Source organism: Camelina sativa, chromosome 19 (genome assembly GCF_000633955.1).
Source record: "Camelina sativa cultivar DH55 chromosome 19, Cs, whole genome shotgun sequence".
NCBI lineage: Eukaryota > Viridiplantae > Streptophyta > Magnoliopsida > Brassicales > Brassicaceae > Camelina > Camelina sativa.
In genome coordinates, this window is record NC_025703.1 from 14517164 (window position 1) to 14543619 (window position 26456).

Consider the following 26456-nt stretch of genomic DNA (forward strand, 5'->3'; position numbering starts at 1 on the left):
CCCCCCCCCCTACCCCCCAAATCTCATGATCTCCATGACGCCTTTCAAGCACAACCTCCGCACACCAAATCATCTTCATATTAAACGTGCTAGCTTGAAATTAAAGAAGATGATCTAAGAATTTCACGTTGAATATCACTAGAACCGTTGCCTCAGTTTGGTTACATTTGAAATGGTTACTAACCTTTCTTGAGAGCTTTTCAAACCTTTGTTTAAAAAAAAAAAAAAAATTCTTGAGAGCATTTCAATCTTGAATCATCTCTTATCTTAGTGTTAATATTTTTTTCATCACTATGCTATTATGATTTTGTGGAAATGCGGTCCGAGGAGATGAATTAAAGCAGTTTGTTTCTCACATGAAGATGTATTGGTATGTCTGAAGTAGTGTGTGTGATACAAGAAGTGTTACAGGATTGTTGGTGTTTTATGTATGTGAGAAGTTTCTAGAAGGTTTGAGAAGGCAATATTGAAGGACGGTTTGAGAAGGCAATATTGAAGGACGGTTTGAGAAGGCAATATTGAAGGACGGTTTGAGGATGAATTGAAGAGGAAAACTACTATTTATTTGGTTAATTAAATTAGAGTTTTACAAGGAAAAAAAATAGCAAAAAGGAAAAAGTCTTTATCTTATGAGATTTGGAAATCTTCTCCTATTGTGATTAGAAAGTCTTGATGGATATATAAGGAGGTGTTGGACACGTCCTAGAGAGGCAAGAGAGCTGAGACATAAAGAATAAAATCCTAGAGAGCTTTCTCATTGTGTGCGGCTTAGTTTCGCGGTTTGGTGCTTGGGTTGTTCAAGCTTCTTTGTTCGTCGGTGTGACGTTTGTGTGAAGATTGCTCAAGAGAGTTGAAGATCTGAAATCTAGGCTCATGGAGAGTTTAGCCTATAAAAAAAAATAATTAAATTTTTCAAACAAAAAAGTTGTCAGATGCCGGGTTTAACTTTAAACCCTAAAATACTTCAATACTAGGTAGCACAGGCATAATATTTTTTCATTGGCTAAAAAAATTATGATGTTTTGCAATCTATCCATAAAACTCAAATTTAGCTCTTGTTTGTTGAAATATTAAGTGACATACCTGTATATTTTTAAATTAATCATCATATTTCTCACAGTTTGTTTAGGGATGTTACACTCAAATATCTTATTTTCATTTGATTTAAGTTAGATTATTGTACGTATATAACCTACACATATCTATATTGGAACGAAAAAACCTGTCTCCGTCCTGTTCCATCTCGTCGCGTCCCATCTTGTATAAGATTATAGATCAGTAATAAAAGTCAAGTATCACGTATTCATTCTATAGACCCGTCCTATTGTCTGACCCATTACTGATTCATTACTTGACCCGTAAATATATTTTTAAATGTTTATAATATTACTAATATATTATAAATATATCTTAAATTGTTTTAGAATGAATTCACAACATAAAATTATAAGTTTTTAATTTTGAATTTTGTAATTTTACATTTTTGAAACTATATATTGAATATATTTCTTTCATTTTTATATCTATTTTTACGGGGTGTTTGTTTTCTAAGTAGATGTATTTGAGGGTTGAGTTATAATATTATCATTGATTCCCATTATATGCGGAATTATAAGTTGTAAAATATTACAATTTGATTTTTTTATTAATTGTGTTTAAATACAAATTGATGTTTATTTCTTGAACTACAAAATCTGCAAAATTCTCATTAAATACAAAATTATTGTTAAGATTAAATTCCAAAACTAAAAGGTCAAATTATTGTTAAAGTAGCGTAAAGACATTAAAATAGTTTTGAGAACATTACGCTGTGACATTGAATTATTCTCAATCAAGAGATTTGTGTAAATCTCTTGAGACCGACTTCCTGTTTTGATGAAGCTAATCAAATCAAGACAAGGGATGAGAAACAAATCTCGTTTATTAATTATCAAAAGCTGCCCCAAAACCTTAATCCCAAAAACACTCATATAGTTTCCAACCTAGCTCACAACCGACGTAGGAGAAGATAAATAAAAAGACTTAAACACCCAAAGAAGTCTTTCTTAGAAAACAAGAAAAGGAAATTAACCAAAACACGTAAAAACCAATAATACGTATAACCAAACGAGGACTCGTTTGGTTTACCGCCGAAGCCATCAAGATGCTGCTGCATCAGGACTCCCATGGTGAGAAGGATTCGGCCGCGAATCTGGAAGGAGTGGTGGAGGAAGAAACGGAGACAAGTAGCGTACATTAAACACATCAGAAGTGTTTATGTCGGAGGGAAGACGAAGGCGATATGCATTGTCGTTAATACGTTCCAACACTTCAAGAGGACCAATCTTCTTAGCTTTTAACTTGTTCTAAGCTCTTGCTGGCATTCGATCTTTAGTGAGTACCGCCCATACTAAATCACCTGTGTTAAAAACGAGACGTCTACGATGTGTGTCCGCGGAGGCTTTGTATTTCGCTGTAGAGGATTCCAAATGAGCTTTAGTGTCAGCGTGTACTTGCGCTAATGTATCAACAAAAACCTCAGCATCACCATGAAGCCGAGTACGATCAGGCAAAGATGAAAGATCCACCGGTCCTCGTGGTGAAATACCATACACAACGTGGAAAGGACTAAAACCAGAACTACGATTGACGGCATGGTTATGAGCAAATTCTGCTTGAGGGAGTTTTGAATCCCATGACCGAATAGCTTCACCAACCAAACACCGTAACAGATTTCCCAAAGAATGGTTCCGTTTGCCCATCAGATTGTGGATGATCAGCTGAACTCATGTCCAAGCTAGTGTTAAGTAATTTCCAAAGAGAACGCCAAAAATAACCAAGGAAGCGAGAATCTCGATCAGAAACAATGGAGCATGGCAAACCATGTAAACGATATATTTCCCGAAAAATAAGATTGGCAACCTGAATTGCATCAGTTGTCTTCTTACAAGGGATGAAATGGACCATATTTGAAAACCGGTCAACCACCACAAAGATCGATTCAAACCCGCGTTGCGTACGAGGAAGACCCAAGACAAAATCCATACTTATATCCGTCCAAGGTTGTGTTGGAACAGGAAGGGGAATGTATAAACCGGCATTAGACGCGTGACCTTTAGATTTCTGGCAAATAACACACCGCTCCACAAACCTCTCGACATCACGTCGAAGAGAAGGCCAAAAGTAAGAAGATGCTACCAACTGTAACGTTCGATCCCGCCCTACATGACCTTCTGTATGAAGTTCAGAGATAAGTTGCAAACGTAAGCTACAATCTGGTATGCATAAACGAGAATCCTTGAAGAGAAATCCCTCATGAAGTGTATAATCCCGTGACGAACCAGACTCAACGTCCTGTAGAATACGACCAAAGAAAGGGTCTATGGGATATAAATCTGTGAAAGTACTAAGACCCGGAACAGAGACGTTTAACACAGCAAGGAGTGCATGGCGTCTACTTAAAGCATCAGCAACACGGTTACTAGATCCAGACGTGTGCTTGATCACAAATGTAAACTGTTTTAAGTAGCCAATCCACGAAGCATGTCTAGCTGAAACCTTGTCTTGTGTGCTAAGATGTTTAAGAGCATCATCTGTATACAAAACAAACTCTTTGTGAAACAGATAATGTCGCCAATGTTTGACTGCCTGCACAATAGCATAAAACTCCACATTGTAAGTACTATAACGCGACCGAGATCCCGACAATTTTTCACTAAAAAAGGCAATGGGACGTTGTCGCTGGCTTAAGACCAATGCCTGTCTTTGATGCATCACAATGTAGCTCGAAAACCAAAGAAAAATCTGGAAGAGCTAATATTGGAGCTGCACTTAATTTCTTTTTAATCACCTCAAATGCCGTAGAAGCAGCTGAAGTCCACAAGAAAGAGCCTTCTTTAATACAATCAGTAATAGGTGCCATCAAGCTCCTGAATTGTGGCACAAAACGACGATAAAAAGAAGCTAGTCCATGAAAGCTCCGCGTATCAGTGAGTGTTTTAGGTTCAGGCCAGGACTTAATAGCCGATACTTTTCCAGGATCAACTGCTAAACCTTCAGCCGAGACAAAATAGCCAAGAAAATGTACTTCCGGTGACCTGAATTCACATTTCTTCATAGTAGCGTAAAACTTGTCACGACGTAAAACAAGAAGGACCTCACGGAGATGTTGAATGTGATCTTCAAAAGACAAGCTAAAGAGCAAGATGTCATCGAAATAAACAACGACAAATTTACCGATAAAAGGGCGAAGTGCTTCATTCATAACACGCATGAAAGTGCTCGGGGCATTAGATAAACCAAAAGGCATAACTAACCATTCAAAGAGACCTTCACGAGTCTTAAATGCAGTCTTCCATTCATCTCCAAGACATATTCGAATCTGATGATACCCACTTTTTAAATCTAGTTTGGACGTATTCGAATCTGAGAACACACTTGCTTTACCAATATGATCAAGTAAATCGTCGAGACGCGGAATCGGAAAGCGATAGCGTACGATAATCTTTACCAACACACATGCGCCATGAACCATCTTTCTTAGGAATAAGCAAAGCCGGAACCGCACAAGGACTAAGACTTTCTCACAAAAAACCCTTAGACACCAACTCCTCGACTTGGCGGTGAAGTTCTTCATGTTCACTAGGACTCATACGATAGTGGGATCTGTTAGGGAGAACTGCATCCGGCACAAAATCAATGCGATGTTGGATATCCCGTAAAGGTGGTAACCCTGCAGGAAGGTCATCAGGAAACACGTCGGCGAACTCATGAATCACGTCTTGAAACACTGAAGGAATAACACGCTCTGATGGAGTAGTCCCATGAGTCGAAAGCATGACAAAAACAATACCCACATCACACATTTCAGCTTCAAAAAGACGCTTTTGTAAAATTAAGATGGAGCTAGAGGGGGACGATACTTGATCAGGCAACGAAGGCTTCAAAAGAAAGCTGCGATTTTGAAAGCTAAAGCTCTAGGTGTTATGAAACCTATCATGTAAAACCTTGCGATCAAATTCCCATGGTCGGCCTAACAATAAATGGCAAGCATCCATAGGAACCACGTCGCAGTAAAGCTTGTCTTTATAAGCTTCACCAGTTGAGAACGTCACAATTGCACGTCGTGTGACACTCACGTCATTGCCCTTTTGCAACCAAGCCAATTTATAAGGGACAGGATGTGGCTCATCGGGAATACTCAACTTTTTAACTGCAGACTCTGCAATAACATTCTCACAACTACCCGAATCAATTATGAAATTACAAACCTTACCACCAATCGTACACCGTGAATGAAAGAGGTTATGACGTTGCAGAGCCTCAGATTGGCTACGTGGTGCTAAGCAAGAACGACGTAACATCAAAAGGTGACCTGAATCTGCTTCTAACTCCTCTGTAACAACTTGATCCTCCTCATACTCACCATATATTACTTCAACATCACGCCCAGTATCATCAAGTAGGAGTCCTCTTCGATTGCGTGTCGGACAAGCAGACTGACGATGCTCCGGTTCTCCACTAGCAAAACAACGGAGAGTTCCCGTACGGACTGGTCGGTTCATGTCAACAGGAACAATAGCTGTCTCCTTAGCTGGAACAGGAACAGCGACTTCTGGAGCAAAAGAAGTAGCAGGGGTAGGTTGTCGATTCAGGCGGGAAGAACTCCAACCCGAATAATTGCCGTTGGTCTGTGTTTCAATGGTGATTGCTTGTTGATGAGCTTCGGCAAGAGAAAGAGGGTGAAACAAGTTGAGTGTGTGTTGAATCTGTTGACGAAGTCCTCCAATAAAACCAGCAATCAACTGTTGTTCAGAATCTCTAACCTCCACACGATTGATTAATAGAAAAAATTCAGTAGCATATTCTTCAACCGTACGAGTCCCTTGACGTAAATTCTGCAATTTTTGGAACAATAGTTGCTCGTAATTGAATGGCAAAATTTTTTTTTTGCATATGCTTACGAAGCTTGCCCCAAGATGTGATTTTTTTTTCCTTGACGTGAACGAGTTGTTTTCAATTGTGACCACCACGCTGCAGCTCGTTGTCGAAAACGGATCGCAATTAAAAGCACACAACGTTCCAAGGGTACACGTTTAAACTCCAGAATTTCCTCCACTGTGACAAACCAATCCAAAAGATCCTCGGGTGAAGAACCTCCATGAAACTCTGGAATCTCCAGCTTAAAGCTTGATTCCCACCTCCCGTCATTATCATCTTCTCCGTTTTGACGAATAAGCTTCACCTTTTCTTCACCAAAAGGATTCTCGTCATACTCTGTTTTTTCATCTTCTTCAAAAATTTTGTCTTCCTCCGGAGCCGCTTTACGCAAACTCATCGCTTGAACCACCGTTGTTAAGCTCTGAACTTGAGCTCGAAGTTCTGCGATGGCTTGGCTGTTAAGCTCTCCCTCACTTGGCGGAGCTCTGATACCAACCTGGCGCAGCGTAAGAACTGGTTGTAGCTCAATCAAGGGAATTGAATTATTCTCTTGAGACCTACTTCGCTCAATCAGGAGATTTGTGTAAATCTCTTGAGACCGACTTCCTGTTTTGATGAAGCTAATCAAATCAAGACAAGGGATGAGAGACAAATCTCGTTTATTAATTATCAAAAGCTGCCCCAAAACCTTAATCCCAATATTTGCATAGGTCAGTTACTTTAGATAGCGGTTTCTAGTACTGCTATCATATCTTTGTCAATTATAACGTTTTTTTAATGCAATTATATATTTTACAATAGCAATTATATTTTGTTATAATTTTTTTTTATTCATAGCACTTTTTGTAATTTTAGGGCCTGACTAGTTCAACCGTAGCGTTTGCGTTTGCGTTTGCGGTTGCGGAAGATTGCGAAAGCGGATGTTTGCAGTTTCAAGCGTTATAATGCGTTTTGAATGACTGGTTTAGCGTTTTAAAATATGTGCGTTTGCGGGAGTTTACAACTGGTTAACCATCGAGTGCAATAACGGTTAAAACATAATAAATGTAATATATAATTGTATAAATGTTAAAAAATACCAAAATTTTTATTAAACTTGATTTATAATTAAAATTTATTTAAATAGTACTAGAATAATTATTTTAAAAACAATAAATTTCATATTGAAATACTTATTACTTTATGCATTTGGTTTTTTTACCAAAACTTCAATCAAGTAATTTGATAAATGACAAAACATATGTTTTAGATCTTAGATCTTCGTTCTTAAATCTCTCACACTCAATAAGTTCCATGGGGCAGTATTTGCATCGGTAGTAATGATCAAACGAGAGTTGAGCAGAGTCACTCGTGATTTTTTTAAATATTTTTCACAAATAATCTTATTGTCTTAAATTTCTGATGAAATGTTATATTTATTTCAATTTTTTTGAACTTATGTGCGATGTACTATTTATTTTAAATCAAGTTTTATGGATTATTGTTGATTGAAATCTTATTTTCTTTCGATTGTTTATTTTTTAATATTATAAATCGTATTCGTAGTTCATTTTCTCCCATCTTTAATGAATAAAATAGTTAGATAAAAGATATATATAAAAAATATTTCATTATCATTGATTTGTTTCAAGTTAAAAAAAAAATTCCAAACGCAATCGCCCGCAACCGCAAACGCTTGCGGGAAGAAGCTTTTGGAATTCAGTGGTTTGAAGCAGTTGGGAGCGATTTGGAGCGATTGGGAGTGGTTTGTTTAATTGGTACCAATCGATAGCAGCCGCTACCTCCCGCAAACGTAGCAGCCGCTACCACCCGCAAACGCAGCGTTTGCGGGAGGTAGTGGGAGAACCAATCTACACCTTTTTTTTTTTTTGGCAAATATCAACACCTTAATATAGCATTTGATATATGTAACCATTCCTATAATTGATTCTTTTCATGGGGTTTTAAAAAATAATAGTAATTCGATAAATCATAAAAGGAAGTGTCATATTTTGTTAGATTGTTAGTGAGTATGGGATCGCTAGTTTAATATTATATTAAAAACAGAAAAAATGGGTCGGGTCGTTGCAGGTTTATTATGGTATTATGGTTGGTTAGTAATGTTTATTTGGTTGGTTTACTTAAGTAGTATGAGATGATTGATTAATACAAAAAAAACGGGTCGGGTTGTTTCACCAATAATACATAAATTGTATTGCAATTAATACATCAAAGTGTACTAAAATGATGAGTGTTATTTTTTTTACATCAATAAGTTTTTGTTTTTCTGACATAGATTATGGAGTTACATTTTAAAGAATTAGTACATATACAATAAAGCATATATCTATTATAATAAAGAAATAAAAGAGAAATCATTATTTTGGACAATATGCTACACAAATTAAAAAAATAAATTAAACACCTTATAATGTATAATATCAAATTATAGTTTGTCTTAAACATAAATAGAAATAAGATAATGTATGTCATATAAAGTTAATTGAAAAAATATACTAAAAATATTAAAGAAAAAATGACACATGTTGCAAGAAGAGAGTGCCAAATGGAAACTTCTTAGAGATTGTCAAAAGATAACCTTACTAAAATGTCAAAATATGTCAAAAATGACAAAACTAAAATGTCAAGATATTTGAAAAAGGACATTGCTAAAATGTTAAGATATTTTTTTATGTATATAATTTTGAGAGGAATAAGTGCCCCTTGTCAGTTTTTTAAAGTATGAGATTAAGAACAATTTACTTTATTATATAAAAATAAATAAATACACTAAGATAATGTTAGTTGAAAAATTATAGAAATTTAAAAATTTATGTGAGGTTTGAAATATGAGAGTTATTGAGATGTGTGTCTTTTTTTCATAGAAAAAATTAGAGTTAGAAGCCTATTATAAATTTATTATTTATTTGGGTAGTTAATGCACTAATCCTTATATCAATTTATATTTATAAGGAGTTACATAAGTTATATGAGAGTTACAAAATGTATAAACACATATTAATATATTTTAATATTTATTATGTTTCTAATTGTTAGTAGTCATTTATTACAATATTAATAATACTATGGAAGTTACAAAAGTGTCAACATATAACATAAGTAAATAATTTCAATAAAATTAAATTTAGTATCTTAAATATGTATATGATTATTAATATGAGAGTTACAATATATGTGGTAGAATTTGAAATTAGTAAAATATGTGACAATGTTCACCAAAAATACATTTATTAGTTATTTTAAGTATAATATTTTAGTTAATATAACTATAAATATATAATAGGAATTTCAACTTAATCGAATTAATATGAGAGTTACAAAATATGTGATAGAATATGAAATTTAATAAAATATGTGAGAAGGTTCATAAGTACTTACATTTATTATTTTTTAAAATATAAATTGTTAATGTAACTAATAAATCTGATAGGAATTTCAAGCAAAACAAATTATATATCTATAATAATAAAGAAATAAAGAAAAAAAGAAATAAAATAGAAAAGCATTATTTTGGACAATATGCTACACAAATTAAAGAATAAGTTCAACATCTTATAATGTATAAGATCAAATTATATTTTGTCTTAAATATAAATAGAAATAAAATAATGTATGTCATATAAAGTTAATTGAAAAAATACTCTAAAAATATTAAAGAGAAAATGACACATGTTGTAGAAAGAGAGTGCCAAATGGTAACTTATTAGATAAAAAGAAAATCATTATTTTGGACAATATACTACACAAATTAAAGAATAAATTAAACATCTTATAATGTATAATATCAAATTATATTTTATCTTAAATATAAATATAAATAATATAATGTATGTCATATAAAATTAATTGAAAAAAATATAATAAAAATATTAAAGAGAAAATAACACATGTTGCAAGAAGAGAGTGTCAAATTGTATAACTTCTTAAAAGAATACTTTACTTTATTATATAGGATATATATTGACACAAATAATTACATATTTTAAACAAGAAAAAGTTTTTTTGAGAAAACATCAATTGAAATAAATTAAACAAATATGCTACCAAAAAAAATATGCATTTAATCTATATCTATACATATATCAAAACATAAAATTACAAAACTTTAAATTATTTTAGATAATATATGGTTGAACACTTGAACACGAAACTGTAAATAGACCCCCATTAATAGTAAGCAATATATTTGCAAAACTAAGCTAATCTAGGAGGGATTCCTTTGCTAACACTATCTCTCAGAGAATAATAAGAATCGTCTCGTCGCAAATGCTCACTTGTAGGTAGCCGAACAACAAATTTTATGCCGAACAACAAACTTTATGCCGAACAACAAATTTTATTGATTGGTATATTAATCTCAAATTGTAATTTCAATATATTCATATCAAAAACTTGATCTTGTTTGGGTGTCCAAAACAATAACTAATTAATTGTACTTAATTTGGTGATGGAAGTCTTGGCGCGATTACCACTTAAGAGCAAAAAATGGATACTCAAGAAATAGTAATGGAAGCCTTGGCGCGATTACCACTTAAGAGCATTGCAAGATTCAGATCAACAAGCAAAGGATGCAAACTTCTGATCGATTCAGACTTCTTCAGAGATTACTTCATCTCTCGCACCTCATCTTCTTCAGTCTCGTGGTCAACCATTCAGATGCGACCTCACAAACTGACACTTGAAATCATTGGTCATCATGGATGCAAAACATGGGGACTTACTCGTTCTCCGGGATCTTTAATGAGTTGCCTCGTCGAGAGAGCAATCAAGAATCTACAAGTCTTGGCTTGCACCGATGGATTGGTGTTGCTTTACGAAAAAAGCTACCGATGGAACTCCTATGTATTACGTTGGAAACCCTCTGTTTCAAGAATGGTTTCGAATCCCTCTCCCTCCTTTCCTCTCTTTGCAAGATCTTAAGATATTAAGGAACCGCGGGCTTAACAGCGACAGTGGATTGGTTACGAAGATGCAGAGTGGTATTGTTGTGAGTTACAAGGTAGTGTTCGTGATGAGTCATGGTGGTATTAAAGTCGGTTTTGCGATTTACTCATCTGATACATGGACGTGGGAAACTCGACACGTGACTTGTCTTGATTTTATACTCTTGTTTGGTTCGCACAAGTCAATTGCTTTGAATGGGATTCTTCACTGGATTTTTTATAGGGATGGCAGTGGCACCCGTTCTATTTTAGCCTACGATTTCTATGGAGGTCATGATGATATATTGTGTAGTATCGTAGATTTCCCAGATACTGGAGAAGTTGAGGGGTTATCGCGTTTTACGAGAACCATCACGACCTCGGAAGGGTCTATTGTGTATTTCAACGAGTTCGTTGAGAATGGAAACCGCACATTACGGGTTTGGAGGCTGGTCACGTACACCGATGTTGATCCTGAGGCGTGGCAGCTCTTTTGGGAAGTTAGCTTGGAGCCTTTGATCGAGTTCTTTGGTGTCGTTATTTCCCAGTGGTAATGCATCCTTTGAACTCTGAGATCATCTATTTTTGGAGCAAGAGCAAGAATATGCTGATCTTGTTTAACTTGAGGACACATGCGTTTAGTCTTTACGAGGAAACCGCAGAGAATAGCAAAAAGTGTATGGATGGTTGCATCTTGAGTTTTAATGAGTGCAGCGAGTATATGCAGAGGTACTATATCCCACTGAGATCAACTGGTATTGTTAATCACCTCTTTTCACAGTATGTTCTCCCTCGTTGGCTACAACGTCTCCCTCGTCCTCAGCCTACTTAATGTCTTCTCTGTTTTGAGTTTGAATCTCTCTGTCTAATTTGTGAAAAAATCGACTTTTTCATATGATTCCACCGCTTTACTATGTTACCAATCAAAATCTAATATATTAGTAATACAATCTTCATGTTCAAAGCTTGTGAGACAAATACATACATGCACCATTATGGTATTGAACCTTTCTGTTTAATCAAAACAGTGTTTCATAAGTGTTTTAGCAGCACAAAAATAGCTAACCGTTCAAGGTTTACAAGTGAAATATGATGATCCCATGATGGTTATAGCTATCCATTCAGCTTAAGAAACAAGAAACATAAAGATACCCACAATCCCTAAAGATGATCAAGATCTTCAAATCTAGTTTCCTACGTCATTCATCAAAGAGTAGCAGCAATAACTTCACCAAGTAATACGAGTAGGGGACTTGAAGTACAGCATATCAAGCAGCTCAACCTTCCCCCAAATCTCACCTCCAAACATGAGCAAACTGAGGTACTCCAACTAAACCCTTCCCCCAAATTTCTTCCACAATCTCTCATGTTAGTGTCATACCATTTGAACTCTCTTTCTTAGCAATCTCACAAAAACTGTGACATTCCGGTTTTAGAGACTTGCGGAGAGGTTTAAGAGAATTGATTTGGCCACCTATGTCACCAAAGTGTACTTATATTTTTGGTCAAGAGACCTGAGAGAACTCCAGAATTAAGCGTGTTTGAGCTGGAGTAGTCTCAGGATGGGTACATTCCGGGAAGCGACTGTCGGAACTGTGCGAGTGAGGACAAAACATAAGGAAAGATCATGTGGTGATTTGTAGGGACAATAACAAGTCTTTAAAGTCTCATGGACGTAGCAAACCGGCCGTCGGATATAGATGGGCTCACGGGCCTAGTGAGAGAACGTGAGACCTATTAAGGAAGGTGGACCCATAACCTGGGATTGGACATGGGGCCCACTAATAGGTGGCGGTCACGGTGTTACAAGTGGTATCAGAGCCGAACCCAGACGCGTGTGGAGTCAAGTTGGCTCACACCGTCGGGGGCGACGATCTTGGTACGCAACAAGGACGTTGCGATCTATTAGTGGGGGTGAATTGTGACACCCCGGTTTCAGAGACTTGCATAGAGGTTTAAGAGAATTGATTTGGCCACTATGTCACCAAAGTGCACTTATCTTTTTGGTCAAGGGGCCTGAGAGAATTCCAGAGTTAAGCGTGCTTGAGCTGGAGTAGTCTTAGGATGGGTGACCTTCCGGGAAGTTACTGTCAGAACTGTGCGAGTGAGGACAAAACATAGAGAAAGTTCATGTGGTGATTTGTAGGGACGGTAACAAGTCTTTAAAGCCTCCCGGACGTAGAAAATCGGCCGTCGGATATAGATGGGCTCACGGACCTAGTGAGAGGACGTGAGGCCCATTAAGAAAGATGGGCCCATGGACTAGAATTGGACATGGACCCACTAAGAAGTGGCGGTCGGGACTCGCTCTTATTGCAACATTCTCTATGGTGCAATAAGAGCGAGTCCCATTCTGAGTTGGACCAAGACCCATCAAACTTCATTTGGATCACAAGCCAGACCATTTTTCCCAAACCATTAGATGGAAGTTACGTACCTTCTTCAAGACATGAGCTCCTAGGTACACAACCCCAATTTAGCTTCCATGTTTGAGTCTTTGAGAAACACTTATATCGAACTCCATGAATCTGAATCACCATTTTCGATGATACCTCCTCCTACGTAAGAAATTGTATAGTCTCTTCACCATATAAAAGCTTGGATCTTTACGCCCTTGTGAGACCGACAGTCTAAGATGGAGTTACTAGAAGAAGGTAGATGATTGACCGCCACGAGACAGGGAGCAAATGGGCAAGAGGAGAACGAGGGGATGGCAATGGGACAAAAAGAAATTGCCACTTGACTGGAATTGAAAATTTGAGGGAGAAGGAGTGAAAGAAATATTTAAACAAAATTAAAAATTGTAACAAATGAGATGGTAATTTCAATTTTAGAAATTGAGTTTTAATGAATATTAGTAGTTTTTAAAAGATTGACTATTCAGTATTCACTATTTAATGAAAATATTAATGGAAGGATTCCTTTCCATAAAATCAACTTTAGGACATGGTTCTTTCCAAAAAAAAAACTGAAATTATTAAAGATATTTTTAGAAGTAATTAATAATTTTATATTTTTAAATATCTAAATATATTTGTCTGCATAGGAAATTATCATATAATATACTCGAAAGTTACCCACGCGATGCGTGGGTTATAAAATCGAATATTTTGTATGTAAAATAAAATTTCATTAAATTATATATGAAATGTTCATGATATTATTTATATATGCCTTGAAAAAAATTTAAATACATACATTTATAAGTTTATAATTATGAAGTGTGTTAAAAGAAGGACAATTTTCACATATTGCATAAAAATAAGTTTTGGTTTAAATTTAGCAAATCATTTTTAATTCTAAAAATACTAAAATAGCATCATGCTTTTAATCTTATACTCTAAATACTAAACCATATTTCTTCAAAATTATATCCTAAATGTAAAATATAAAAATATAGATAACCATTGGAAATGGTGTAAGCTTTTTTCGGCATAATGACGGATGAAGTAAGGGTTACAGGAAAATAGACATGAGGTATGTTTGGCAACTCAAACAATACCAATGCAATATAAAAGTAGTTTTGCTTTTGTACAGGTTAATCTACTATAATTTAGACTACTTTTAATGATTGACATATGTCTTTGATGAAAGTATCGAGGTTACAATATGTGTATATATCTATATATATATATATATATATATTACAATAGGTCTCTGTAATGTTTTTATGTGTAATGCAAAAGGATGTTGTAAAGTTTGGGATGTGATTCCAAAAAGGCATAAAGAAATATGTGATCTTTTGACCATTTATATATACATTACACGGTAAGATTAGGCTCAATATTTTTATCAATATGCAAAGTAAAATATTTTTTTGTAATGGGGATAAAGAACGTTTAAAAATGAAAAACAAAGCAAATTTAGAAAACATAAACTTGGAAATATATTGTAGTTGAAGATCAGAGAACTTAAGAGGTAAGGGACTTACAACTATAATATTATGAGTGAATGTTCAAAGCCAAAGAGATTGTGCTTTAGGAGTCAAGCATTAGGCTCATCTTCATCAGTTAAGACTTCCAACTATAGTTTGAAAGTCAAAAAATCACATTACAAAACAATGCAAAAACTTTAAATCACTATCATAAAACATAATCCTTGGAAAGAGGCTAATAAATATTGACAAGACTCTGATACCCAAAAAAAAAAACATTGACATGGTTTTGTAAACGATTTCTTCAAATAGTCCTAGAGAAATTAATCTGTTAATCATCATACTGCAAGACATCATGTTTTTTAAAAAAACTTCATAAGAAATAATATTAAGAAAAAATACCATGGGAAATGATGGGAAAAGAAAGACATATAGTAAAACATTGTTTGAAGTTTGTAAGAAATTTCATTAACACATTATTCTGAGTAATCACATTCATGGCAATAAATACAGTTATAAAGCATATTAATTGTAATTAATTTGGTCATATGCATTATTGCAACATGAACAGTTTGAACAAAAGAAAACGTCCACCCATAATGTCATAAAGGTAATTGATTGAGAGAAGTAAATGTAAATCTAAATAAACTGAACAAATAAAATGTCCCAAATTAAAAAAATGTGTGTAGACAATTTAGTTTTAGATTAGCAATAATGTGTCTTTTTATTTCATTAAAATTGAAAAAAATGACACATGTTTTAAAAAATAGAGGGCTGCCAAATGACAATTTCTCACAACTCTACTTTATTATAGTTTAATATATAGTAAATATTGACATGTGAAACCGAAAAAAATAGTTAAGTAATAAAGTTCCGGTTCCGATAAAAAAATAAGTGAAAATTTTATAAATCGTAAAAACAAAATAGAATAAATATATTTTTGTAAAATAGATTACTTTTTCTTTTAACGAAAGTAAACTATAGAGATTTTTGCTATGAAATAATACTAAATTAAAAATCAACAATAATTAAAGATTTGGTAGAACAAGATAAATCTGAGTACTTCTATATAATAAATAATGTGATTTTTAACCAATTATGTCATCAAAGAGGAATAAAGCAGGTGACAGAATTGATGATGATGTAAGAAATGAGGGACAACCAACCATAACTAAAACTTTAATACCTTATTATGTAGTTGATGCTTCGAAATGTTGCCAAATTCGTAGAAGCAGAGAGGCGTGGAAAAGAAAGAAAATATATTTAACTTTTTTAATTAGTCATGTTGGCTAGGGAACAACCTATTTTTTTGGTTTCTTTGCTCCATAATTTTGAATTAAAATTGAAATGAGTTTATGTCTTGTTGGCTAGGGAATTGAGATGAATCTATTTAAGTTTCTTTAACCCATAGTTTTGAATTAAAGTGAGAATGAGGACATCTGTCAATTATAAAAGAAGTCAGGTGTCATGTTATTAGAAAAAGTTGAGAAAAATCTTCTCATATTATATAAGATTGTCGATATAAATGTATGTAAATTCACGAGAAATAATTATTTGTTTAATATATCTTTTATATTTTTCATAAACAAAATTTGTTTATTTCAAGTTCTTCGATTATTAAATACTTGTTCAGAATAGCAAATAATAAGTTGTAATTTATTGGAAAATTTTTTTTTGGAGCTTTTTCATTTCATTGGTTCGGTGTGTGTTTCTGCAAAAACCGATTATATATAACCTAAACCGAAGAAGAAGAAGAAGAATAAGTCGAGAACACAAAACCCAAAAATGGATATTCAAGAAATGGTGGAGGAAGTCTTGGCGCGATTACCATTGAAGAGCATCGCAAGATTCAGATCAACGAGCAGAAGATGGAAACTTCTGATCGATTCAAACTCCTTCAGAGATTACTTCATCTCTCGCAACTCATCTTCTTCAATCTCATGGTCAATCATTCAGATGCAACCTCACAAGCTGACACTTGAAATCATTGGTCATCATGGATGCAAAACATGGGGACTTACTCGTTCTCCGGGATCTTTGGTGAGTTTCTTCGTCGAGAGAGCAATCAAGAAGCTACTAGTCTTGGCTTGCACCGATGGATTGGTCTTGCTTTACGCACAAGCTACCGATGGAACTCCTATGTATTACGTTGGAAACACTCTGTTTCAAGAATGGTTTCGAATCCCTCTCCCTCCTTTCCTCTCCTTGCAAGATCTTGAGATATTACGGACCTACGATCGTTTCAGCGACAGTGGATTGGTTACGAAGATGCAGAGTGGTATCGTTTTGAGTTACAAGGTTGTGTGGTTGATCATTCGCCAGGCTGCTAAAGTCGAATTTGCGATTTACTCATCTGATACAGGGACGTGGGAAACACGAAATGTGACTTGTATTGATTCTTTAGTCTGGTATGGTACGCACAACTCAATTGCTTTGAACGGGATTCTTCACTGGATTCACGACAAGATCAGTTCTTTTGTAGCCTACAATTTCTATGGTGGTCATGATGATGATAGATTATGTAGTATCGTAGATTTCCCAGATAATGGAGAACTTCATAAGTTATCACGTTTTAGAAAAACCATCACGACCTCGGAAGGGTCTATTGTGTATTTCAACGAGTTCCGTGAGAATGGAAACCTGACATTACGTGTTTGGAGGCTGGTCACGTACATTAGTAGCATTAATGCTCCTCAGGACCAGTGGCAGCTCTTTTGGGAAGTTAGCTTGGCGTCTTTGGTCGAGTTAGGTGTCGATTATTTTCCGGTGGTGATGCATCCTTTGAACTCTGAGATCATCTACTTGTGGAGCAGGGGAAACAATATGCTGATCTTGTTTAACTTAAGGACACATGCGTTTAGGCTTCAGGCGGAAACTGCAGACAATGGCAACAAGTGTATGGATGGTTGTATCTTGAGTTTTAACCGGTGCAGTGAGTATATGCAGATGCACAATATGGTAGCAATACCATTTTATGGTCCTAACCATCTCCTCTTTTCCCAGTTTGTTCTCCCTCGTTGGATGCAACGTCTCCCTCGTCCCCAGCCTAATTAGTGTCTTCTCTTAATACTCTACTCTAATGATCTTCTTTCGTCAGTAACTCTTTTAAACTCTTTGCTTGTAAAGAAGAGGAAACATGTAGTTGTTGGTTTTATTGGGCTTATTCTGTTTTTAAGTTTCCATATTCTCATTTGTAAAAGTGAAAGAACAAAAAAAAAAAAATGGGAGTACAAATAATCAAACACAAACTAATATCCATCATGTATAAATAAGAAGAAACAGCCGGTGGTAAATTCTAATGAGATAACTAATAACAATACAAATAATTTTACATGCCCTTCTGTTAATAACAAATTTGAGGTTTCCATGATTGTTCCAAGTTTCAGCATACTAAACATGAGCAATAACACCAAACGAGAAGAGTTGTGGCTGTCTGGCTGCAGAACCTATAAAACCTATTTGGCTGCAAAAACCAAAAGTTATGTAAGCACACTTGTTAATAAAAAAAAAAAAAAAAGGGGGCAAATAAAAATGCTGCAGGGTAAGGAAATCAAGACCATACACGAGATTCTAAAACTCTGACAGTCAACAAATAATCCATTTGAAGCATCTACAAATGTATTATTTCATCAGAATTTCTCAATCAAGGCTACAACTAGCCTGTGATCAAACCACAGTCAATTCACAACAAAACATTCCTCATTGCGCACTGAACACTTCCTTTTGCAACCCCAATCTATAGTACTCTACCAGGATATGTTACATATACTACTACAATGCCAAACTCTAAAAGGTGTAGCAAGCACTCTCTAGAAACAAACTGGGAGAAGTAAACACACTGACAAGTTTAAAGCTGAACTTGAACTCTAAGGTAATTAAGGACCATCAACTATCGAAACTTGTAACAGAAGAAACACAATCTACATGTACAAGTAAAAGATTCTTACATACTTTGCTATTTCCAGGTAAATCCTTTCCAAATCTTCTCGCATACATATACCTGGCGGCTAGAATATCACATGCTACAGACAGTTATAAAAACGCATACATCTAAACGAAAAACACATTCACATTCAAGAAAAGACACTTTGATGATTTCTCGATATCTACGGTTAGATGATACATAGGATACACATATAAGCTAACGAAAGCTTATAATCTCATATACTAATCTTAACTTCAGTCAGTATAGTCACAACTCAGAACTCCAATTACTCATAAGTGATAATTAGCCAAGTCTTTTTCTTAAAACTCTTAAACATAGAACCACTTTTGATCTAATTAATAACCAATTCTTTTTAATAAACTCCGGCTTATTGCTACCTTGTCTTTTTTCAATTGGTAAACAAATTATTTTAGTTTATTAACTAACGCAACTAAATCGTGTCTCACTGAAAGGATCAGTACAATAAAACTACAACGTGTTTTTTTTCGGGTGATGACACTTCAACATTTTGGAGAATTCTGGATCTGACACCTCAGTTAAAATAGGTAACCAATCAAATTAAAAGAATTAATATAATTCATCATTTTTCTCCAGTAATAATCCTCGGTTCCACGTCACTTTACTCTAGGTTTTTTTTATTATGTTAATATTTTAAAAAGCATAAAAGGGTAAATGTTACAAAACCTATATAGGGCTTAATCGGCTAACACTCATTTAAGAGAACCAAACTTGAATTTAGGTAACCCAAAAAATAAAATCAAATACCAAGCTGATCTTTCACAAGGAAGAAAGGGAAGAGAAGACAGCGTTGAAACAAATAACAAAATCTGAAGCAGAGAACGATGAGAGATTAAAAAAAAAATGAGAGACGCACTCTCTCACTTATTCCTCCTTGGATCGATTTGGATTGGTGTGTTTCTTGTAGTTGTATAAATCTGATTGGAGATTTATACATGTAAATATGTAGACATATGCCGCAAGCCAATGACATGAAGGAGTGCGGTCAAATTTCCAAAAAAATTAAAATACCCCGTCGAACATACAAGGCAGCACTTGCATTCTCCAGTATAAAAAGAAGAAAGCTCCAATTATGAATTTTCTTCTCCTCTTAATCCAATATATTACAGGTTTAATCGTGGTTTTGTGTGCTATAAAACCAAAAGCAAATTTTGAGAAGTCTTCCTATATGTGATATGTACTCTCATGTAGTTATCTTCGTTTGTTGACTTGTGAAATCCCACGCGTGGATCATGGAGTGCATCTGATTCGTTGCTTGCAACATGTAGTAGAGACAAGGCTGTCTAGATTTGGGAGATACCACCGAAGAAAAATTTTGATTGTGTTGTAGTGTTAAATGGCCATACACAAAATGTTAAGATGATCCATTGGGCAGTGGCATAATATGATAAAACTATCAAGATAAAGAGAATAATGCTTCAAAAGTGCTTTGATGAATTGAACACTGAAGCTTTAAAACGTTTTTTTATATCATATCCATACATAAGCATTTAACTACAATTCTTGTGTTTCTCTTAACAAGTTTGGTGCTCTAAGAATGAGTATGGTGATTATAACTTTGCCCAAACCTTAATTAGGTGAATCTAACAAGTATACCGTGCTATTATTTTCTAAAATATTCTTCTATGCCTATAATAATACATGTTACCTCTAATCTTCGCTTTGTGGTCATTCTTCTACCGTATGGGGAATGATGATGTGGAAAAGATGGTCACTTATAGATTAGTGAATCTTTTATCCATCGTTTCTTTACCTTATCTAAAGATCCTCCGTTTAAGAGATATTGTGTTTACCAATGAGACAACTTTTGAGAGACTTGTCTCGTCCTCTTCTGTGCTAGAATACTTAAAGGTTGACGTTGCATGCATGGAATGATGAAAACATCTGTCGGGTTCATTCTCGGTCACTTAAGAGGTTAATCCATTTAAAACGACGTCATGTTTGATTTTTGTGTTCCGGAAGTTGTGATTGATGCTCCTCTGATGTGCTTTTTGAGAATCAATGATACCGTATCAGAAAGCTATATACATTAAGCGATATGGAGTCTAATGAAAAGTTTGATATATCTATCCTTTGTGGTACGGGGGAAGCAAAGACAAAAGTCATCCACAAGTTTCTCACTTGGATTTCGAGGTCAATGCATGTTTTGAACATACACATTTTTTTTTTGTAATCGTGAAAGTTTCTAATCCGCATTCTTATCTCTTTGGTTCCAGCTGATCCATCGATACTAGGAATTAAGACCCCTACCTCAATTTGCTTACATGTCCAGCCTATACATTAATTACTCTTACCTCTTGAATCTTGATTTTACCATCCATGAAGTTTTCGTATATTGCTTCATTTTTGTTTGTCCCCTCTCATTATTTTTCCACATGGGCATATAGGTTTTTTTATCGTCTGTGTCCAACAAGGAGATGAAACGACTTAGCATTTCATTTGTGCCAGAGTGTTTGCTATCGTCTCTCGCGTTTGTTGAATTCAAATCCCCAATTTGTAGACTTGCTCCAGAGATAAAGCCGGTACTTCCAAGAGAATTATGGCACCCTCAAGAAACTCACACTACGTTTGTCTCATTAATAAAAAAGAATGAGTAGAGAGCATATAGTGAGGTTTTATGTCAAAGAAGAAATGGATATGCAATGTAGTTTCATAGTTGCGTTTAAAACCCAGTCCGTCGGGTTTCAAACCCGGAAATATATCAATCAAAATGAATTTAATAAGTGTGCTATAACAGATTTTTTATTAATCAATGAATTTATTCTATATATAAATTAACAATTACATAATATAAAAACAAAAAAAAATAATAAAAAAAAACAATTACATAATATAAACCAAAAAATTATTTTTCGGGGTTTTGTTAAGTAATGAATTTATACAACTACATAATCCTAAAGCAAATAATTGTTTTTCTTTGCTGGGCTTCAAACCCAAAAAGCATCACTCAAGATGGTTTTAACCTGTGCACTACAATAGATTTTTTATGAGTCAATGAATTTATTCTATATATGAATAAAATAATTACATATATAAACCAAAAATTTGTTTTATGCTGCCGGGCTTAGAACCCAAAAATATATCAGTCCAGATGAATTTAACCAATCTACTACAACAAATCTTTTGATAAAGAATGAGTTTATCCTATATATATTGTAATAGATAACTACATAATACAGAACAAAACATATAATGTCAAAATTTCCGTTAGAAATGAGCGATCATCTTATTTTTAATTTGATGTACGTATCTCAGATTATAATTTTCATATACTAATATTGTAAAGATTAGTTTAACGGTTTATCTGTTTATTTGTTTAATTCGAAAAATTGTTATTGGAGCTTTTTCATTTCATCGGTTCTGTGTTTTCTTGAGAAATCGATTATATATATAGAACCCAACCGAAGGAGAAGAAGAATAATAAGTCGAGAACACTAGACCCAAAAAATGGATATTCAAGAAATGGTGATGGAAGTCTTGGCGCGACTACCATTGAAGAGCATCGCAAGATTCAGATCAACGAGCAAAGGATGGAAAGATTTGATCGATTCAGACAACTTCAGAGATTACTTCATCTCTCGCAACTCATCTTCTTCAATCTCGTGGTCAATCATTCAGACGACGCAACCTCACAAACTGACACTTGAAATCATAGGTCACCATGGATGCAAAACATGGGGACTTACTCGTTCTCCGGGATCTTTAATGAGTTTCTACGTGGAGAGAGCAATCAAGAAGCTACAAGTCTTGGCTTGCACCGATGGATTGGTGTTGCTTTACGCAGAAGCTACCGATGGAACTCCTATGTATTACGTTGGAAACCCTCTGTTTCAAGAATGGTTTCGAATCCCTCTCCCTCCTTTCCTCTCTTCGCAAGATCTTGAGATATTAAGGAACCGCGGGCGTTTGAACGACAGTGGATTGGTTACGAAGATGCAGAGTGGTATCGTTGTGAGTTACAAGGTTGTTTGGTTGACTCGCACGAAAATAGAAATGTTCGTTCCTACTAATGATAAAGTTGATTTAGTAATATACTCATCTGATACAGGGACGTGGGAAACTCGACATGTGACTTGTCTTAATACTTTATTCTGGTTTATGAAGCACAAGTCAATTGCTTTGAATGGGATTCTTCACTGGATTTACGGCATCGCCAGTAACTTTGTAGCCCACGATTTCTATGATGATAGATGGTCTGGTATCGTAAATTTCCCAGATAGAGAAGTTGAGGAGTTATCACGTTTTAGGAGAACCATCACAACCTCGGAAGGGTGTATTGTGTATTTCAACGAGTTCACTGAGAATGGAAACCGCACACTACGGGTTTGGAGGCTGGTCAAGTACATTTCTGGTCCTGAGGCGTGGGAGCTCTCTTGGGATGTCAGCTTGGAGCCTTTGATCGAGTTAGGTGCAGATTATTTTCCTGTGGTGATGCATCCTTTGAACTCTGAGGTCATATACTTGTGGAGCACGAACGAAGAAATGCTGATCTTGTATAACTTGAGGACACATGAGTTTAGGCTTCACGAGGAAACTGCAGACGATAGCAACAAGTGTATGGATGGTTGCATCTTGAGTTTTAACGGGTGCAGTGAGTATATGCAGAACCACGATATGACAGCATTACGAAATGGTATTACTGAACTCCTCTTTTCCCAGTATGTTCTCCCTCGTTGGCTGCAACGTCTCCCTCGTCCCCAGCCTAATTAGTGTCTTCCTCTTAATACGCTAGTCGTCTAATGATCTTCGTTCGTCAGTAACTCTTTTAAACTCTTTGCTTGTGAAGGAGGAACTTGTATTTGTTGCTTTTTGGGGCTTATTCTGTTATTAAGTTTGCATATTCTCATTTGTTAAAGTAAAACCAAAAAAAATGAGAGTAGTCAAAACACATAAATGGCCACCCAAACATCTCTCCACCAAAATTTACTCGTTTCTTTCTTGACCACAATATAATCAAGAAATCCCAAATAATGCTAAACCCACTATAAATACACTTTTCGTAAAACGAAATAACAGAATCAATCAATCAAAGCTCATTTACTTGATATAATCATGTCGAACTTGCAACAATCCTACAACGCTGGACAGACCAAGGGCCAAGCTCAGGTCTCTTCCTTTTTTCTTTTTTTCTTTTTCATCCATTACAATTACTCTTGTTCTTGTTTTTGTAGTTATAATATGATGGAATTTGAGTTTTGTTATCAACAAGAACTAAATGTAATAGATTTGGTTTTTGCAGGAGAAGGCTGAGCAATGGACAGAATCTGCCAAGGAAACTGCACACAGCGCCGGCGACAAGACTGCTAACGCGGCTCAGTCCACCAAAGAATCTGCTCAACATGGCCAACAACAAGCCTCTGGTTTCATCCAACAAGTAAGTTTAATAAACTAATGTATATACTATAGTAATGAATAATTAGTACGACTACAAAACTGTGTTTAATCTATATTAATGTTGATGGGGACAGACTGGAGAGTCAGTGAAGAACATGGCTCAGGGTGCTGTTGATGGTGTCAAAAACACTCTTGGCATCAATGAGAAGAAATGAGAAGTAAGAAAACTACTCATATCATAAATTTTTACTTATAAGGAGTTAATATAATTTTGAAAACTCCTTTTTTCTTTTCTAATTAATTTTGTAATAAAGTTATGGATTTTTTTATACCTGTGTTTTGAAGATTATGCCAAGAGATCTGAAATGTAATAAAATGGTGTAATATTTGCCCACATTATATATGCTAGTGGTGCACTTCCTCGTATCATAGACTTATTTATGCGAATCCGTCTTTATTCTGTCTTTTTATTCGTAATGCCACAACAGAAGTTTTTTTATTTGGACAAAAAGAGAAACAAAATCTTAAAACCAACCTTGCATATAGCCTAATGATCAGTCACATAGTAACATGATCTAGAAGCTACAATAAATAATAAACGTACATAAATTCCCTCATGAACACACTACATCCTTCTGCTCATTCACAAAACTCCCTCTTAGATCGTTCTTTTACTCATCAGTCACACATCCATCTGAAGCCGATTGAACGTTCTTGATGTACTGTTTTAGAATATCATAAACCATTCATTAGAAAAACTAATCCAACAGATGTCAAAGAGACTTCAATTACATACAAAGTATATGAATTCATAATACCTTGTATAGGACTCCACGGTTAACCTTGTATGCAGGAGCAGTCCATTTCTTTCTACGCTCATTCATTTCTTCGGGTGAAACTTGTGTGTCTATTCTCTTCTTTCCTATGTCAATGGTGATTATGTCTCCATTCTCTACCAGACCGATCGGACCACCCTCCTGCAGATATAAATAGTAAGCATACCCGGATAACAGCTTTCAGCATTATTATCTTCACATTCTCAAATCACACAAATATCGATTTTAGTATTTGAAAGAACCCAAAATCATCATAACTGCATAAGAGCTGGCTATATATTCCAGCATACCGTTACCATTGTTCCATTTTGCTAAAGCTAAATATGACTGACACAATAGCATTTGTTTTCCGTAAACAAAAAATATGGATCTATCAAATTTATCTTGTAATCCAATGAAGCCAGTGGACAGATAGAGAAAACGGGGGAGAGAGAGAGACCTGAGCTTCAGGGCAGATGTGGCCAACAACAAAACCGTGTGACCCACCAGAGAACCTACCATCAGTCAGTAATGCACATTCCTGCAGCATCCAATAGCAAAATATTGTCACATTGTATAAGTGTGTTTTTTGGATGTGGATAAAGTAGATAAATGAATCAGGTGACTACCATAAGCGAGTTCTTTAACTTAGAACATAAAAATTGATCAGACTAAGTAAATATCTCAATAACCCAGTAAACTGGTCATACCTTTCCAAGACCGGCACCCATTATTGCACTTGTTGGTGTCAACATCTCAGGCATACCTGGACCTCCTTTAGGCCCCTCTCCTCTGATAACAACCACTGTTCCCTGAAACATAATACATTTTAGCATATAAAGAAATAAACAGCTCTAGAGACGAACTTCATATGAGAATGGAAATTACCTTAAAACTCATTGGGTCTGCTGATATAGCAGCAAGCATAGATTCCTCTCCTTCAAATACAAGCGCAGGACCTAAAATAAATAGTTCCACTACATAAGCCCTATAATCGAGAAGCATTAGCTAGATATGGAGTGTAAAGGACGCATCAGAGTAAACCAACTTTACCTGAGAAATATAATCCCTCTTTGCCGGTAATTTTTGCTACAGAACCATCTGGTGCAAGGTCTCCTCTCAAAATTTGTATGTGACCAGTCTCCTTGATTGGATTTGACACAGGTCTAATTATCTCCTGGAAAATATATCAGAATTAATTAGAAAACAGAATAATTAACATCCATCATAAATAAGAAGAAACAGCCAATAGATTCTCATGAGATAACTAATAAAATTACAAATAATCCTACCTGCCCTTCACTTAAGCTGGAGACGTTTTCTAAATTTTGAGCCAAAGTCTGCCCTGTGACTGGTAAGGAGATACAAAAGCGTTGTTATGTAATCAGTTTTATAAGTACTTCACATCAACCCAAAATGCTAAGTGGGTTTACAAAATGTTTGAGCATTAATACCTGTCATACAATCCCCATCCATAAATCCATGCTCTAATAGAAAGCGAAGAACAGCTGGTGTGCCACCAATCTGTAGATCAAACAACAAAACTTACAAAAATGATCAACAGAAACACACATAAGTAATAAGCAAAACGATTTTGCCAAAGCCCGCACCTTATGTATATCCTCCAT

The 26456-nt window shown here is 35.1% G+C and overlaps 5 protein-coding genes across 6 annotated transcripts in view; 4 read left to right on the plus strand and 1 right to left on the minus strand.

Moving 5' to 3' along the window:
- On the plus strand, positions 10715 to 11673 carry LOC104767829 (putative F-box protein At3g23950). Its single transcript, XM_010491802.1, has 2 exons — positions 10715 to 11391; positions 11484 to 11673. Exons 1-2 carry the CDS (start codon positions 10715 to 10717, stop codon positions 11671 to 11673), a joined length of 867 nt encoding a protein of 288 aa, XP_010490104.1.
- Positions 16501 to 17869, plus strand: LOC104766346 (putative F-box protein At3g23950). Its single transcript, XM_010490215.2, has one exon. It carries the CDS (start codon positions 16501 to 16503, stop codon positions 17767 to 17769), a length of 1269 nt encoding a protein of 422 aa, XP_010488517.1. The 3' UTR covers positions 17770 to 17869.
- Positions 22127 to 23389, plus strand: LOC104766347 (putative F-box protein At3g23950). Its single transcript, XM_010490216.1, has one exon. The coding sequence runs from the start codon at positions 22127 to 22129 to the stop codon at positions 23387 to 23389; it is 1263 nt and encodes a 420-aa protein (XP_010488518.1).
- On the plus strand, positions 23711 to 24439 carry LOC104766348 (late embryogenesis abundant protein 1-like). Its single transcript, XM_010490217.1, has 3 exons — positions 23711 to 23785; positions 23919 to 24053; positions 24148 to 24439. Exons 1-3 carry the CDS (start codon positions 23732 to 23734, stop codon positions 24226 to 24228), a joined length of 270 nt encoding a protein of 89 aa, XP_010488519.1. The 5' UTR covers positions 23711 to 23731; the 3' UTR covers positions 24229 to 24439.
- LOC104766349 (dihydroxy-acid dehydratase, chloroplastic) overlaps positions 24532 to 26456 on the minus strand; it is a 5790-nt gene continuing 3865 nt past the window's right edge. For both annotated transcript variants that reach the window (XM_010490218.2, XM_019241501.1), the window contains exons 9-15: positions 26121 to 26179; positions 25882 to 26005; positions 25717 to 25787; positions 25539 to 25640; positions 25289 to 25369; positions 24832 to 24990; positions 24532 to 24735 (exon numbers count right to left, since the gene is read on the minus strand). In XM_010490218.2, the coding sequence (XP_010488520.1) occupies positions 24685 to 24735; positions 24832 to 24990; positions 25289 to 25369; positions 25539 to 25640; positions 25717 to 25787; positions 25882 to 26005; positions 26121 to 26179 (647 nt within the window). In that variant the 3' untranslated portion in view covers positions 24532 to 24684. The remainder of the gene's footprint in view (positions 24736 to 24831; positions 24991 to 25288; positions 25370 to 25538; positions 25641 to 25716; positions 25788 to 25881; positions 26006 to 26120; positions 26180 to 26456) is intronic.